Source organism: Labrus mixtus, chromosome 15 (assembly GCF_963584025.1).
Source record: "Labrus mixtus chromosome 15, fLabMix1.1, whole genome shotgun sequence".
NCBI classification, from domain to species: domain Eukaryota; kingdom Metazoa; phylum Chordata; class Actinopteri; order Labriformes; family Labridae; genus Labrus; species Labrus mixtus.
The window spans coordinates 28874264-28889263 of NC_083626.1; the positions used below are offsets into that span (position 1 = coordinate 28874264).

The following is a 15000-nucleotide window of genomic DNA, read 5'->3' on the forward strand; positions in this document are numbered from 1 at the left end:
GTTGCATCAGAGAAAGACTTCCTGTCAGTGTGTGCAGGGCTTTTATTTTGGCGGCCAGCAGAGGGCAGCACAGACTCACCTTCACATCCTGTTTTCTTCTTCAGCTCCTTTAAAGTAATGTTCATATCGGTTTCAGCTTCAGAGGAACGATCAGTCTGTGGATGTCATCGTGTGTTTGAACATTAGGAAACACGTTTGAGCTGCTTGATCTTCAAAATAAAAGAAAAGTTTCTTTGGATGGTCAAAACTTTCTTTTTGATTCTGCAAAACAAATATTGGAGTGTGATTTCTACCATCCACAGAAACGTTGTCTTGGCTTGTTTTGGTTGTTCTGTGATGCTCACCTGTCTCTCTCTCTCCCCCCCCCCTCAGTCCCAGAGTTCACGGAGCAGCCGAGTCAGCTGAAGGGTTACTCCATCCACACGCGGCTCTCCAAAGGTCCCCGAGGCTTCGGCTTCAACATCGTGGGAGGAAGTCGACCCAGAGAGTTCCTGCAGGTGTACAGCGTCACACCTGGAGGACCGCCTGCACTGAACACAGGTACTGATGACAATACACCACCGTCTCCACGGCAACCAGACTCCATTCATAAAAAAAAACAGGGATTTAAAATAGGGATGAGGAAGGAGGGAAGGGATAAGGAAGGAGGGAAGGGAAGAGGAAGGAGGGAAGGGATAAGGAAGGAGGGAAGGGATAAGGAAGGAAGGGAAGAGGAAGGAGGGAAGGGATAAGGAAGGAGGGAAGGGATGAGGGGGTAGGGAGGGAAGGGAAGAGGAAGGAGGGAAGGGATGAGGAAGGAGGGAAGGGATGAGAAACTTCAGGACGTGTCAGGTTCTGGTTTCTGGTTGTTGTTTTAGATTCCTGTCCTCTTACAGCAGACGTTCAGAGAAATGACAGATGGAAATTATAAAAACCATGTCCACGTCTCTGCACAAATGTATAAAAACGATTACTCCCAGCAGTGTGTGACAGCTCAGGGATGTTTTCTGCATTGTCACTTAGCTGGTTTTAAAGTTTTATGATAATACTGTGACACAGAGGTCTAAATAATGTGCTCTCTCTCTCTGGAGGATTATGTTTCTGTTTGGTTCTCAGGTCTTTATGTTTCTCACGGACACAATCTCATGATCTACCACTAATCCAGACACACACACACACACACACACACACACACACACACACACAGACACAGACACACACACACACACTCTCTTTCTCTCTCTTTAATCTGTCCGACACACACACAGCCTCCTTTCTCTCCCACACTGTTAGACCTGCTCACGTGCACTGAGGATAAATAGTCAGGAATGTAACACACACACACACACACACACACACACACACACACACACACACACACACACACACACACACACACACTTCATGAAATCTCCTGGGAACGAGAGAGAGGAGAGTTTCAACATCGCTCCAAAGCAGAGAAAATCTCCCAGAAACTCTGCAGCACTTCAAACAAGTTGAAATGGATGAAAACCGCCTGCAGCGTCTCATACTCAGACTTTAATATTAAACTGTGTAAATAAGGAGTCACTCATAGTTTGACTTTGTGAGCTCAGTCCGATCAGGTTCAGACAAAGTTAACATAAGAGAAGAAGAATGACACTGTAAAGAGGTTGTAACACCACAACAGGGTCCTAAATCTCTGACTAGACTCTTCTCCTCTGTCGCCCCCCGGTGGTGGAATGAACTTCCAAACTCCATGTGATCTGCAGAGTCCCTCTGCACCTTTAAGAAAAAGCTAAAGACCCAGCTCTTTCATGAATACCTACTAACTTAATGATGATGGTCTCCATATTATTGATGATGATGATGGTAATGACGATGGTTTTTGTTTGATAACGACGACTTATAAGATGGTTTCTATACTGATTAGAGCTCTCAAGAACTGCCCTCAATGTTGTGCTTTGCCTCTGGTCACTTCCTGTCAGCACCTGTGTGTCCAATCAGACTCAAAGCTGATCGTTTGCTCTTACTGACATTGTTCCCTTTTTTCTAGATCCTTGCTTGTGTTGTTCTTACTCTCTGATGTACGTCGCTTTGGATAAAAGAGTCTGCTGTGAATTGTAGAATTGTAACACTCCGAGTATCCGGTAATAAAATGCTTTAAAACCAACATGATAGCAAACATTTTAAAAAGCAGTAAAAAGGTACACTAGAAGAGGTGTAAGCAGGGAAACTCAAAACAGACCAGCACACAACTTCGTCCCTATGACTGAATGAGAAGGTAAAGGAGCCTGACATGTGTTCACACTTTCAGGATGTGCTGTGTGTTTGGACACAAACAGCCACATTTATTTACCCGGAGTTTTTGGAGATCGCAGCAGGAAATATTCAGGAGAATTCTCTGTGAGCAAGCAGGAGGGGGAGGGGTGGTGACGTTCATATCCTGCTGCAAGACCAGCGGCATCTCCATTCACACAGTGATACATCTTAGTCAAACTACTCGCAGTGTTGATATAAAAGCAAACCACAGTCATCACAGGGTTGGACTCTATTACGTCATGTCCTGCGCCCCCCCCGTTTGACAGTTTAGTTTTAGTTTATTTGATAATTTTTTGAAAGAAGAGTCAAACAGAAAAATAAAACAAATAAAAAATAAAACACGTGCAGGTGAGGTAGAAACCCACGAGGGCTTATCTCAAAACCTCACCTTAAGAGATTAAAGTTCAAATAAAAAACAGTCAAAAAATAACAAAGTAAGAATATTTACTATCACAAATAAAAATGTACCCAATTGAAAATTACATACAAACATTGAAAACATAAAAATAGAGCAAAACAGGACATACAGTATGTAGACAATATAACAAAATCAGGACAAGAGTGAACATCTAAGTGAGAAAGTTTTCAGGGGCCGCCTGTCTGAGTGCATGTGTGAAAACGACCATAGTGTCAGTTCTCATCACTTTGTCGATGCCTCTGGGATGAAAACATTTTGTAAAGAGAGTCAGACGGCTGTAAGCCTCAGCGTGATGTAACCACCTGTAGCCTGACCCTGTTTCCTCGTCTGTTGCCCTCCAGCGGACATCCTGGTCTACATCAACGACAGCTGTGTGCTGGGGCGCTCTCACAAGGAGGTGGTGGAGATGCTGAAGTCGGTGCCGATGGGTCAGAGTGTGGACGTGGTGCTGAGGAGAGGTTACCCCATGCTGTATAACCCTGATGGATGTCCCAAACAGAGCCTGGAGACGGTATGAAGTGTATTCATATTTATGGTTTCTAATATTATCATAATGTCAATGTTTTTAATGGTGACCTTGTATTTAACCCTTTCACAGCCACAAAACCCCTCCAACCCCCCCAATGGGACCCGCAGCCAGACACACCTCACCTACAGCCGCCCGCTGGACGCCAACGGAAGCACGCCAGGTAACAAATCAAACTCACAGATAAAATACTTAAAGGCTTTATATGTGATTTTTTGATCCAGCAGATGTCGCCCTTGAGCTCCAGCATGAAACCAAAACAACTCACGCTGCATTGTTGTGTTAGCATGCTAATGCTAGCGATCTTTATTCTGCTCGTATCTTCACACTGCATGTAAATTTACCTGAAATGAGCGTGATCTCGAAACACAGTTAATCAGTGAGTACAGTATGTTATTCTTCTTTTCTCTAGTCCCTCAATTAAACAACTTTTATACACGAGGGGAGGAGTCAGCCGGCCGTCCGGGCGATGTAAACAAACTGAAGATAGGACTCTGAAAACTCTGAAAACATCACAGACAGTGGGACTCGGGTGTTACACCCATTGTAGACAGTCATGACTCACAGTTATTTTCAGAGGATAGGCCTATACTTGATTTGTAGTGTGAAAAATCACATATAAAGCCTTTAACACACGTATTATAGTCTGTAAAAGGTTTTCAAAACTGTTGATACTTTTCTAAACCACGTGTTCCATCCTCTCCAGTTTCACCCTCTTTTCCAAATGTTGCAGATGTTTTTGTGCATTTTAGACAGCGTGCTGGACTTTCCTTCCAATATTTGTTCATTTAAAACAAGAAGTTCCCCAATGTAGGTTGTCCAGGACTTCTATTTTTGATGGCGTGGCCTGGTCTTGTATTGAAGTTTAAAATTCTGGTATCATGAAAACCTCAGTCCGTGATAAACTCGTCCATCTAACCATCAAATCAACATCTTTCTTTCCAGATTTAATTTTCATTGACTCAGTTATTTTTTCTAATAAAATTGTTTTATTCTGAAAATCTAGGAATGAGCCAAACCCCACCCTCCTACACTGCTCAGCCAATGACGAATGGTCTAACGGGCCCACCCACGCCCACTTCCTCTGACACCCCGCTGGGGCCACCCCCTCTTCCAGAGAGAACGTCAGCCAATCACAGCGACTCTGATGGCGGCATGTCCAGCATCGGAACACGGAGGTGGGAGGAGCTTCAGTGTTAGCATTAGCAGTGTTAGCAATAGTGACATAGAGCAGGTTTTTCTACTGTCAAAGGTGTAACACAGGTGACTGATCTGTGGTTGAGAAGAGTAGATTGTCATTTGTGGCGTCCCACAGGGATGTCGTTTGGTGTCACTGCTTTTTTGTTTTTATTGATGAGGTGGTACACCAGTTACGGATGCTGGATTTTTTTTTCTGTTTTCAGTGTTGAAGCCCATTTAATAGGCTTAATTTGTAAAGATTAGCCAGAGATTAGTTACTATTTATGTGCTTGCTGCATCGAAAGCCCCAAAATTTTGGCCGGATATCAGGTTTTAGAATCATTGTTAAACTTTAAACGACCAATTTACTGAAATTTGAATCACTGGACCAAACTAAGGTGTCAAGGTTATTCCATATTCTTTAACCAGGGACATGCAGCAGCCGTAGTATCAGAAGTCAACTATAGCCTAAAAGTATTAACGGTAATTGTCTTAAAAACATACCTTAAATTAACACTTTTTTTAAGCTTTCCTCTGCTCCTTGTCCTCCTCTCAGATCTTCTCTGATTCGTTACAACAGCAGCACTCTCCCCGCCCTCTCCTCCTCCGGCCTCCTCCACCATCAGAGCTCCAAGTCTTCAGAGAGCGACCTCTCTACATCGACTCTCCCCATCTCCTCCTCCACGCTCCCCATGACATCTTCGTCATCCCACATCATGTCCAAACTGCCCCTCTCTCAGCCGGAGACGGGCCTTGTCCAAAACTCCCCCAGCCCCACCTCTCCCAACAACCCCAGCACATCCTCCACGCCTCCTGGCGCTCCTGTGCAGCGTCCGGCGATGCCCCAGACATTGCTCGCCCTGACCCCACCCAGAGACGTTGCAACGTGCGGCTTTAACGGCTGTCCGGCCAATCATCAGGCACCCTCCCCCGCCTCCAGAGGGAACTCGGGGCTGGTGCTCCCTCTTGGAGCGGGGTCGCCCGGATCGACGCCAAGCGGAGAACTCGTACCAGTGCCCCTTGGGCGCAGCGAGACTGGGGGGCTGGGGTTCAGCGTGACAGCAGGGGGGCAAGGAGGTCAGCTGGCTGTGGTGAGGAGAGTCTGGGATCGAAGGCACTGCCCCTCTCTGCAGCCGGGGGATGCTATAGTGAAGATAAATGGAGCGGACGTCCAGAGTCTCAGCTTCTCACAGGTAAGAGACTTATTCTACATCCAACCAGTCAGGGTCACAGTAAAGTAAATCTCAACATGAATCCCTCAGTTTGTTTCTGCTAAATAAAGTGTGGTCTGACCATGTCTGCAGAGAGAGGTCATCTCTGACTGGGAAAGTCTTCACTGGAAGTCAGGGTTGAAAGCCTAGCATCAAGGACGGGACCTCGCTGCATCCTTTAACCTTTTTGATCTTTGTGTCTTTTACTTTATACCCCAGGATCCTAAAAGAGCACATTCTGAGAGAGTACATGCTTTAAAGGTTTAATATGTGATTTTTCACACTTAAATATAATATAAATCAAGTATATCCTCTGAAAATAACTCTGTGAGTCATGACTGTCTACAATGGGTGTAACACCTGAGTCCCACTGTCTGTGATGTTTTCAGAGTTTTCAGAGTCCTATCTTCACTTTGTTTACATCGCCCGGACGGCCGGCTGACTCCTCCCCTCACGAATAAAAGTTGTTTAATTGAGGGACTAGAGAAAAGAAGAATAACAAACTGTACTCAAAGTAAATTTACACGCAGTGTGAAGATACGAGCATAATAAAGATCGCTAGCATTAGCATGCTAACACAACAATGCTCCGCGAGTTGTTTTGGTTTCATGCTGGTGCTCAAAGGCGACATCTGCTGGATCAAAAAATCACATATAAAGCCTTTAAGGCATCATTGAGCTGAATTTTGAATCCCTTATTTAACCTGCTGTACTTCTGATTGGTAATTCCTCCAGATGATTAAAACCAGGAGATAAGCTTTTACTGAACAGGTCCTGAACTAGAGCTGGTTCCTAGAGAATAAACTCCCTGATATCTGTACACTCTTGGAGAGGGTTTGAAAAAAAGATTTTGGATACGGGGCACTTCGAAAAGTTTCCATTTAACCTGTTAAACGATAACATTTTGGTGCATTTGTTTCCTAAGGTCCAGAGAGTGCTGCAGGAACACACCAAACAGGGAGAGGTGGTCCTGCTGGTCTACAGAGGAGGTACTAATGAACATGTGAACCCAAAACCCAAACTCTGATCTGTTCATTCATGATTTTTTTTGTTTTTGTCTGGCACTAATAAAAGCACGAGCAGCACCACAGTTTAACCCTTCCTCTGTCGTCAGCCTCCTCCTGCATGTTTCTGATCGGTTTAGTGAAACACCAAAACCAGTATCTATCCTGTGTCCTCCCCCAGGTCCACTCTCTTCCCCAGTCGTCACCCCCAACATGTACAAGTCCCTCCCCTCTCCACACAGCCAGGCCACACCCTCTTCCTCACACCCCCCAACTTTAGCCGACTTGCCTTCCCCGTCCACGGGTGCCTTGGTGGGGGGCGTCCCCCCACTCAACCAGGCCGGCTTGGTCTTGGAGAGTCCCCAGGAGGGACACCTACCAGCCCCAGGGACCCACCAAGGTAAATGCACACCTGTCTGTTACGCCTGTGCAAAGCCGGTGACCTCCTTCAGGTGTCATTTTCTCACCGATCACATCCTTCTTGTTCGCATGCTCCCATCAGTCTGACTCCTCCTACTTCTCCCCCTCCTGTCCTCATCAATCTGACTCCTCCCACTTCTCCCCCTGTCCTCATCAGTCTGACTCCTCCTACTTTCCTCATCCTGTCCTCATCAGTCTGACTCCTCCTACTTCTCCCCCTCCTGTCCTCATCAGTCCGACTCCTCCTACTTCTCCCCCTCCTGTCCTCATCAGTGTGACTCCTCCCACTTCTCCCCCTCCTGTCCTCATCAGTCTGACTCCTCCTACTTCTCCCCCTCCTGTCCTCATCACTCTGACTCCTCCTTCTTCTCCCCCTCCTGTCCTCATCAATCTGACTCCTCCCACTTCTCCCCCTGTCCTCATCAGTCTGACTCCTCCTACTTTCCTCATCCTGTCCTCATAAGTCTGACTCCTCCCACTTCTCCCCCTCCTGTCCTCATCAGTCTGACTCCTCCTACTTCTCCCCCTCCTGTCCTCATCAGTCCGACTCCTCCTACTTCTCCCCTCCTGTCCTCATCAGTCTGACTCCTCCCACTTCTCCCCCTCCTGTCCTCATCGTCTGACTCCTCCTACTTCTCCCCCTCCTGTCCTCATCACTCTGACTCCTCCTTCTTCTCCCCCTCCTGTCCTCATCAGTCTGACTCCTCCCACTTCTCCGCTTTGTCCTTATCCACCTAACTCCTCCTCTTCGTCTGGTCCTTATTGGTCTACCATCTCCTTCTTGACTTCCTGTAATCAGTCTGACTCCTCCCCTTCGACCGGTCCTCCTTAGTCTAACTCCTCCTAGTCCTGTCCGTTTCCATCTGACTCCTTCCCTTTCCTCCTCCTCTCATCATTCTCTCCTCCTCCCCCTCCTGTCCTCATCAGTCTGACTCCTCCCCTTCAACCTGGCCTCATCAGTCTAACTCCTCCTTCTAGCCCTGTCCTTATTCTTCTGACTCCTCCCCCTTCCTCGTCCTCTCATCATCCTCTCCTCGTCCTTGTTTTCTTCAGGGACCCCTCCAGCCCAGACTCCTAACGGCTCCCCAGCCTCGGCCCTCATCCAGAGCACCAGCTTCCTGGACTCGGTTCCTGTGACGCTGACTTTAGAGCCGCGGGATCTCCTGGGAGTGGAGGAGAGTGCGGGGGGGCCTCCTCCTGTCAGAGGGGGAGGAGCAATGGGCGCAATATCCAAGGATGGAAGAGGAGCGAAGATGGTGGAGGTGGAGCTGAGGAGGCGACCGGGAGAAGGCTTTGGATTCGTTATCGCCTCTCAGGAAGTGACCAATGGGGGTGAGTCCTGTACACTATCTTATTACAGGCTGGCATTGTTGCACCATGTCATAAGTTCTTATTTTGATTATGACTTCTTCGTAACCTTCTTATTTTGCATGTGACCGTGGACCATTTTTAAACATGCTGAGTAAAAATATTCAAGTTGGATGATAAAAAGGCCGTATCTGAAGTTTCGCAAGCAGGTTATCCAAACACACAATATTAGCAAATATACACAATATAATATTAAATACAAAATAAATAAGCACTAAAAATATAAAAACTAAGAATGAGAATATAACTGTGTAAAGGTGTAACACAGGTGACTGATCCGTGGTTGAGAAGAGTAGATGGTCATTTATGGCGTCCCACAGGGATGTTGTTTGGTGCCACTGCTTTTCTGTTTTTATTAATGATGTGGTACACCAGTTACGGATGCTGGAATCTTTTTCTGTTTTTCAGTGTTGAAGCCCATTTAATAGGCTTAGTTTGTAAAGAGCAGCACTCTCCCCGCCCTCTCCTCCATATCTGAGTAACTAAGTTTCAAGGCGATCCTGTTGTTGGTTCTGCAGCAGGGAAACAGGCTGTAATGGCTTGAACATTAAAGTTGTCCTCACCAACAATCCTCAGCTCAGGAGCTCCCAGGAAAATATGAACTAAAACACATACAATGGTTTAATTTCTTGAGCAATATCACAAGGAAGGATGAAGTTCACACAGCCCAATAGAAGCAGAAACTGAGCGGTCTTTTTAGTATTTCTCACTTGTGAAGTGCACTATCAAGAAAGGTACAACAAATGTGTCTGTGAGGAACTCTGCAGCCTATAGGGGGCGCTGTCAGCTCTCTGTGTGTGCAGTGAATTAGTCCATATACAGTAACGATGAGTCTCTGGTTGATTAAAGCAGCACCTGAGCTTCAGTTAGCTCCACTGAGTGGAGTTAGCAACACTCCGTTTAACCACCCAGAGAGGGAGCACTCAAACGCATCATCCTCTCTTTTCTGTTTCTCCACATTAACAATAATCTCTCCTGTTAACATTCCTCCCTGCGTGTGTGTGTGTGTGTGTGTGTTAGTTTCAGTTCCCTCCCACCACTATCAGCTCTCTGTAGGCCACGCCCCCTCTCGCCCAGCTGTCTCTTTCTCTCCCTCCAGCTCTTACTCAGTCTCACTCGTCCACATCAGAGGGATGACCTGCCTCACACACAGAAATACACACAGAAACACACACACACACACACACACACACACACACACACACACAGATAGACAGACAGACAGAAAAACAGGACGTGTTGTTGTAGTTTTGCGTAGTTTTTTAACCGTCCATCATGTTGGAGCGTCTGCAGTCAGCTCTGAAAACTGTGAAGGACTCAAAACGTAAGTCACTCTGTGTGTGTGTGTGTGTGTGTGTGTGTGTGTGTGTGTGTGTGTGTGTGTATGTGTGAGTGTGTGTATCAGGTGTGTGTGTTCCTAAGTATCTGATACTAAGTATTACTGGTTAAAAGCGGCACAGTTTAGTGTTTTGTATCTTCCTGTATCCCATGTCCTTGCAGATTTGTTGGTGTGTGTGTGTGTGTGTGTGTGTGTGTGTGTGTGTGTGTGTGTGTGTGTGAGTGTGTGTCTTTGAGTGTGTGTGTGCGCACGTTGTTACTTTTTCCCGTATTGGTTGTGTGTGTGCTCCTTGTTATAGTATTTTTTAGTTTTCTGATGTGTTCACTGTCGGCTGTGTTTTAAGGATTTTAGAAGCTCTGGTGCCCACATGTGTCATGTGGTTTGTTAAAGTTGTAATTGAAGTGTTTGACCAGTAGGGGCGCTGTGGAGCAACATCTACAGCTGAGTCTGTATGCTTCTCAATGAAACTCGTTAACGAGCTGTAACATTTAGAGAGAACCAGAAGTAACTTTACTGTAACGTGTTCATAGAAGAAGAAGACTGTGTTCTTACTGAAGAGAAAGAAACTGAAGAAAAAAAAACCAGACATGTCCAGTCGATCACAGAGTCATCCATCCTGACTGAGCATGATGTCATTCATTTTATTAAAATGGAAAACACACAGTGCTGACAACCGTTTTTATCTGGAGTATATATAGTCTGCCTGCCTCTTCCTCCTCCTCTCCTCCTTCTTGCCACACCTCCTTGCCTCCTTGTTTCCTCTCCTCTCTCCTCCTCCTCTTCAGTCTTTATCAGCTCTCAGGAATGTCTCAAATAGTTTCACCTCATTGGAACTGTGTGTGTGTGTGTGTGTGTGTGTGTGTGTGTGTGTGTGTGTGTGTGTGTGTGTGTGTGTGTGTTGGTTTCACTCAGACTATCAGTAGACTTACATTTATGACCCTGATGATGATGAATGCAGTGAATCAATGATTGAACGCTGGTCATGTGACTGACAGCTATGAATTCAAGGCTAGACTCTAGAGGTTGTTTTTAGCCCACCCTGCCAATCAAAGTTTGTGATTTTGGAGTGGCACCTGGGGGGGGGCAGACTAGAGGTCTGCAACCCAACCCGAGGCCTACGTAAACCCGAGGCCTACCTAAACCCGAGGCCCAACCTCAGGCTAAGGCCGGGTAAGCCTTTGTTTTTAAATATGTAATTAGGGCTATTGATTGGATGGATTCATCCTGCCAGTAGACCGCTGGAGGAGGAGATGCTGAACAAAATCAATAAATAAACATTAACTGAGTGTAAACGTCTGCAGAGAGTCGCTGCTGATTGGAGCTCAGAGGAGTCACAATCAGACCTCAACCCCTGTGTGAGATGTGGGACATTCAGCTGTCCGAATACACTGGACTCTGCGTGTGTGTTTGTGTGTGTGTGTGTGTGTGTGTTTTCTATTTTTGGCTTCCTGCGGAGCCTTTACGCACTACGTCACACACAAATAAAACATGGAATCTCCACTAAATTCGGTGTAAAACAACATTTTTGTTTTAGGATGAAATGAAAAAATAATAGGAGTGTGTGTGTGTGTGTGTGTGTGTGTGTGTGCGTGTGTGTGTGTGTGTGTGTGTGTGTGTGTGTGTGCGTGTGTGTGTGTGTGTGTGTGTGTGTGTGTGTGTGTGTGTGTGTGTGTGTGTGAGAGTGTGTGTGTGTGTGTGTGTGAGAGTGTGTGTGTGTGTGTGTGTGTATGTGTTACATAACAATAAGCCTCAGCGACACGTCTCTTTAAATTTCACTGCAAGCTGACTGAAGCAGCTTTGACTCTCTGTGTGTGTGTGTGTGTGTGTGTGTGTGTGTGTGTGTGTGTGTGTGTGTGTGTGTGTGTGTGTGTGTGTGTGTGTGTGTGTGTGTGTGTCCAGATGTGTCGTTCGTTTACAGCTGTGCCTCAAAAACAATCAACCAAAAACATGTAGATGTTTGCTCGTTCAGATTCAGATTGAAGCTCAGATTTCGGTCAGAGTCCGAGGTGACACATTTATGAGAATCCAAATAAAATAATGATTTAAAAAATAGACTTTTAGTAAATAAAAGATGGTTTCAGGTTTCACTTCCTGACTGTTAACACATCCGACAGAACCTCTCTGATTGGTTAAAAATCATGTTGCATGACCTCGTTCTTAACGACTCAACCTGACACTCAGGTGCTCATGGTTTGTGTGTGTGTGTGTGAATGTGTGTGTGTTTCACACATTTAGCTGTGCAGTTTCAGTGTTTGAAAAAGTGTAAAACTTTCTATTAATAGTTACTGTAATCCATAATTCATCACACACACCATGTGGAGCTGTGTGTGTGTGTGTGTGTGTGTGTGTGTGTGTGTGTGTGTGTGTGTGTGTGTTCGAGCATGTTTGACAAACCAGAGCGCAGGTGAGTTGAAGTTTACTGTACTGTGAAATTGCACAGGAATCACATTGACTTTACTTACACACACTCACACACACACACACACACGCACACACACACGCACACACACGCACACACGCACACACACACACGCACAGGTAGAGCTCTGCTTCAGTGCAGCTGCTGGATTTGAATTTTAAAGGTAACATTTATCTGTTCATGTGGAAGCTGCAGCTCTGCCAGCTGATACACAAGATGTGAGGAAGATGATGATGATGATGATCAAGGTGGTGATGATGATGATGATGATGAGGGTAAGGGATGAAGGTAGAGGAGACTTTCTTTGGAGCTGACACGGCTACAGGTTAATATTTCATCAGTTTCCATCTGCAGTCGGTGAAATTATGTCGTCGGAAGTTTCACCAAAATGTTCTCAACATATTTCAGACAGTCAGTGAACGCATCACACTGACTGCTTCGTTACTCCAGAACCAGACAGACACTACATCACATTGTATATCTTTTAAAATGCGGTCAAAACGTTTGATATTTCTATAAATTTTTTAACACCATGTGTTTGAATCAATAAATCTTTAATGACATCTATTTCAAAAGACAGGTGGCCAGCGTACTGAGACAAGAAGAAGAAATGTCTGCACATCTTTACATGCTACAAAACCTGCTTAGTTTAAATTTCAAAATTTAATTTCAAAATCATGCTGCACAAACTGTCTGGGTTATGTTGTTTTTATATTTAAATCAATAATCAAAATACTAGAGGACCACAGATTGAGCCCTGTGGTACACCTAATTTATGTTTTTAGTGTTGTGGTAGTTAAACGTACAATATGTAGAATTGTATGACAATGTTTACATTCACATATCTAAATTGATAAAAAAAAGTTATATATATATATTTTTGTTGTTGAGTACTAACAGAGAGAACTGGCATGATTCCCCGCTAGCCCACTAGCCTTATTTTTGTTTAAAGACGTATGATGCTGCAGCATCTTGGGGATGTTAGTTTGACTTCACATCGTTTGTGTTATGTTTGTTACAGGAGTTTTTACAGCTGCAGAGACTCTGAGTGATGTGACGTTTTATCGTTCATGTTTGGTTATTTTTAGAGCCACAGAGTTTTTGTAACATCACAGCTGTCTGTCTGAATAACATCTCTCTCCCGTTTCCTTCACTTTCATTTATTTCTGTCAGCTGCAGCTTCATGTTTCCTCCTCCGCACTCTGAACATGTTCAACTCAGCACTTTGTTATCAGCTCACATGCTAACATCCCCCCTCCCAGCTGTGTGTGTGTGTTCAGTTCAAACACTGTTAAACACACACACACTTTGACTCTTTGATATGTTAAAGCGACTTTAAAGAGGCATTCTGCTGTTTTTTCCTGTTTCAGTCCATTCTCTGTCTGATCCGGTTTACATTAAGTCCTGCAGAGTACAGAGTGGTTTATTTGTTCAGTTCAGTGTCGCACAGTGTGTGTGTGTGTTTGTCTGTGTGTGTGTGTGTTTGTCTGTGTGTGTGTTTGTGTAAGCTCTACAGGCCAACAACAGCTCCTGAACACACCACAGTCTCTTTGATGACTGAAAAATAACAAATAACGATCCATCATCCGAACCATCGTACGGTTTATAGAGTTCTTTACTTTCACAAAGCTTTTTTTTTAACCAACAGAAAATATTCAGAAGTTTTAAACACACTGTAGAGACATTAACCATCCATCAATGTTTCAAATGCACTTAAGCTTTTTTTTGTTTATTAGGTTTAATTTATAAAACTTTAATCAGAAGAGCAGAGGACCCAGTATTGCGCCCTGTGGATGCCCATTTTGTGGTTTAAAGGTGGTAAAAGTGTATTCAAACATACTGAAGGTGCTGTGTCTCTTTGTAGTCATGTTGCATCTCTTGGTTGTCCTTTCGCGTGTCTCATTGACTGTTCTGTGTCTCTTATTGGTAGTTTCTAGTTTTTACGTCTCTTTTAGATTTTTGTGTTGTCGTGCTTGTTTTGTGCATTAAAACAGATGTTGTCCAAGTCATTGTGGTAATTTTATACATCAGAATTGCTGTTTTGAAGCTATGTGTGGCTGTTTTGTAGATTTTTGTGGTTGCTTTGCAGCATGGTGTTGGTGTTTTGTCATTCTTTTTGGCTGATTTGCAGCTTTTTGCAGTTGTTTTAAAGCTTTTTTGTGGTTGTTTTGTGGCTCTTTGTGGTTGTTTTGTAGCTCTTTGTGGTTGTTTTGTAGCTCTTTGTGGTTGTTTTGTAGCTCTTTGTGGTTGTTTTGTAGCTTTTTTAGGATGTTTTGTAACTTGTTGATGTTGTTTTGCAGCACTTTGTGGTTGTTTTCCAGCTGTTTTGGAGCTCTTGGTGTTTTTTTGTGTCTTTTCTGTACTCAGGTTGTGTCTCTGATTCTTTTGTTGGTCTTTTCTTAGTTGTTTTGTGTCCCTTGTGGTAGTTTTTCATCTCGTTTAATGGTTGTTTTGAGCGTCAAGATTAACCTTTTTGCAGATCTTTGCAGCTCTTTTTATCTTCTCTTTTTTGCAAGCCTCTTTTGTATTTTTATCACATCTCCTCGTGATCCTTTGTCTCTTTCTAGTTGTTTGTGATCATTTTGAATACAATGTTGTTTTTTTTCTGAATGTCTTTGTGGAAATAAGACTTATCAGTAGACCGGAGAGAGGTGTCAGTAAAGGAGGGATATAGAGAGATAATGCAGTTCAGAGTTAAACTGTCCTCTGATTGTCTGATGATGGACACACAGGCGGCCACTGCTCTGTGATGTAACTGTAAAGCCTCTTACACACACAGTTGTTCCTTTAAAGCCTGTAAAGTGTTTTTTTCTTCTGCACACTGAGAGGACGTAAAC

At 44.4% G+C, this 15000-nt stretch overlaps 1 protein-coding gene across 1 annotated transcript in view; it reads left to right on the forward strand.

Annotated features, from left to right (window-relative positions):
• magixa (MAGI family member, X-linked a) overlaps positions 1-15000 on the forward strand; it is a 46634-nt gene that overhangs the window by 20512 nt on the left and 11122 nt on the right. Inside the window, 8 exon segments of the mRNA XM_061058426.1 lie at positions 373-540; positions 3040-3209; positions 3297-3387; positions 4231-4402; positions 4960-5596; positions 6539-6602; positions 6799-7017; positions 8091-8369. Coding sequence (XP_060914409.1) covers positions 373-540; positions 3040-3209; positions 3297-3387; positions 4231-4402; positions 4960-5596; positions 6539-6602; positions 6799-7017; positions 8091-8369 — 1800 coding nt within the window.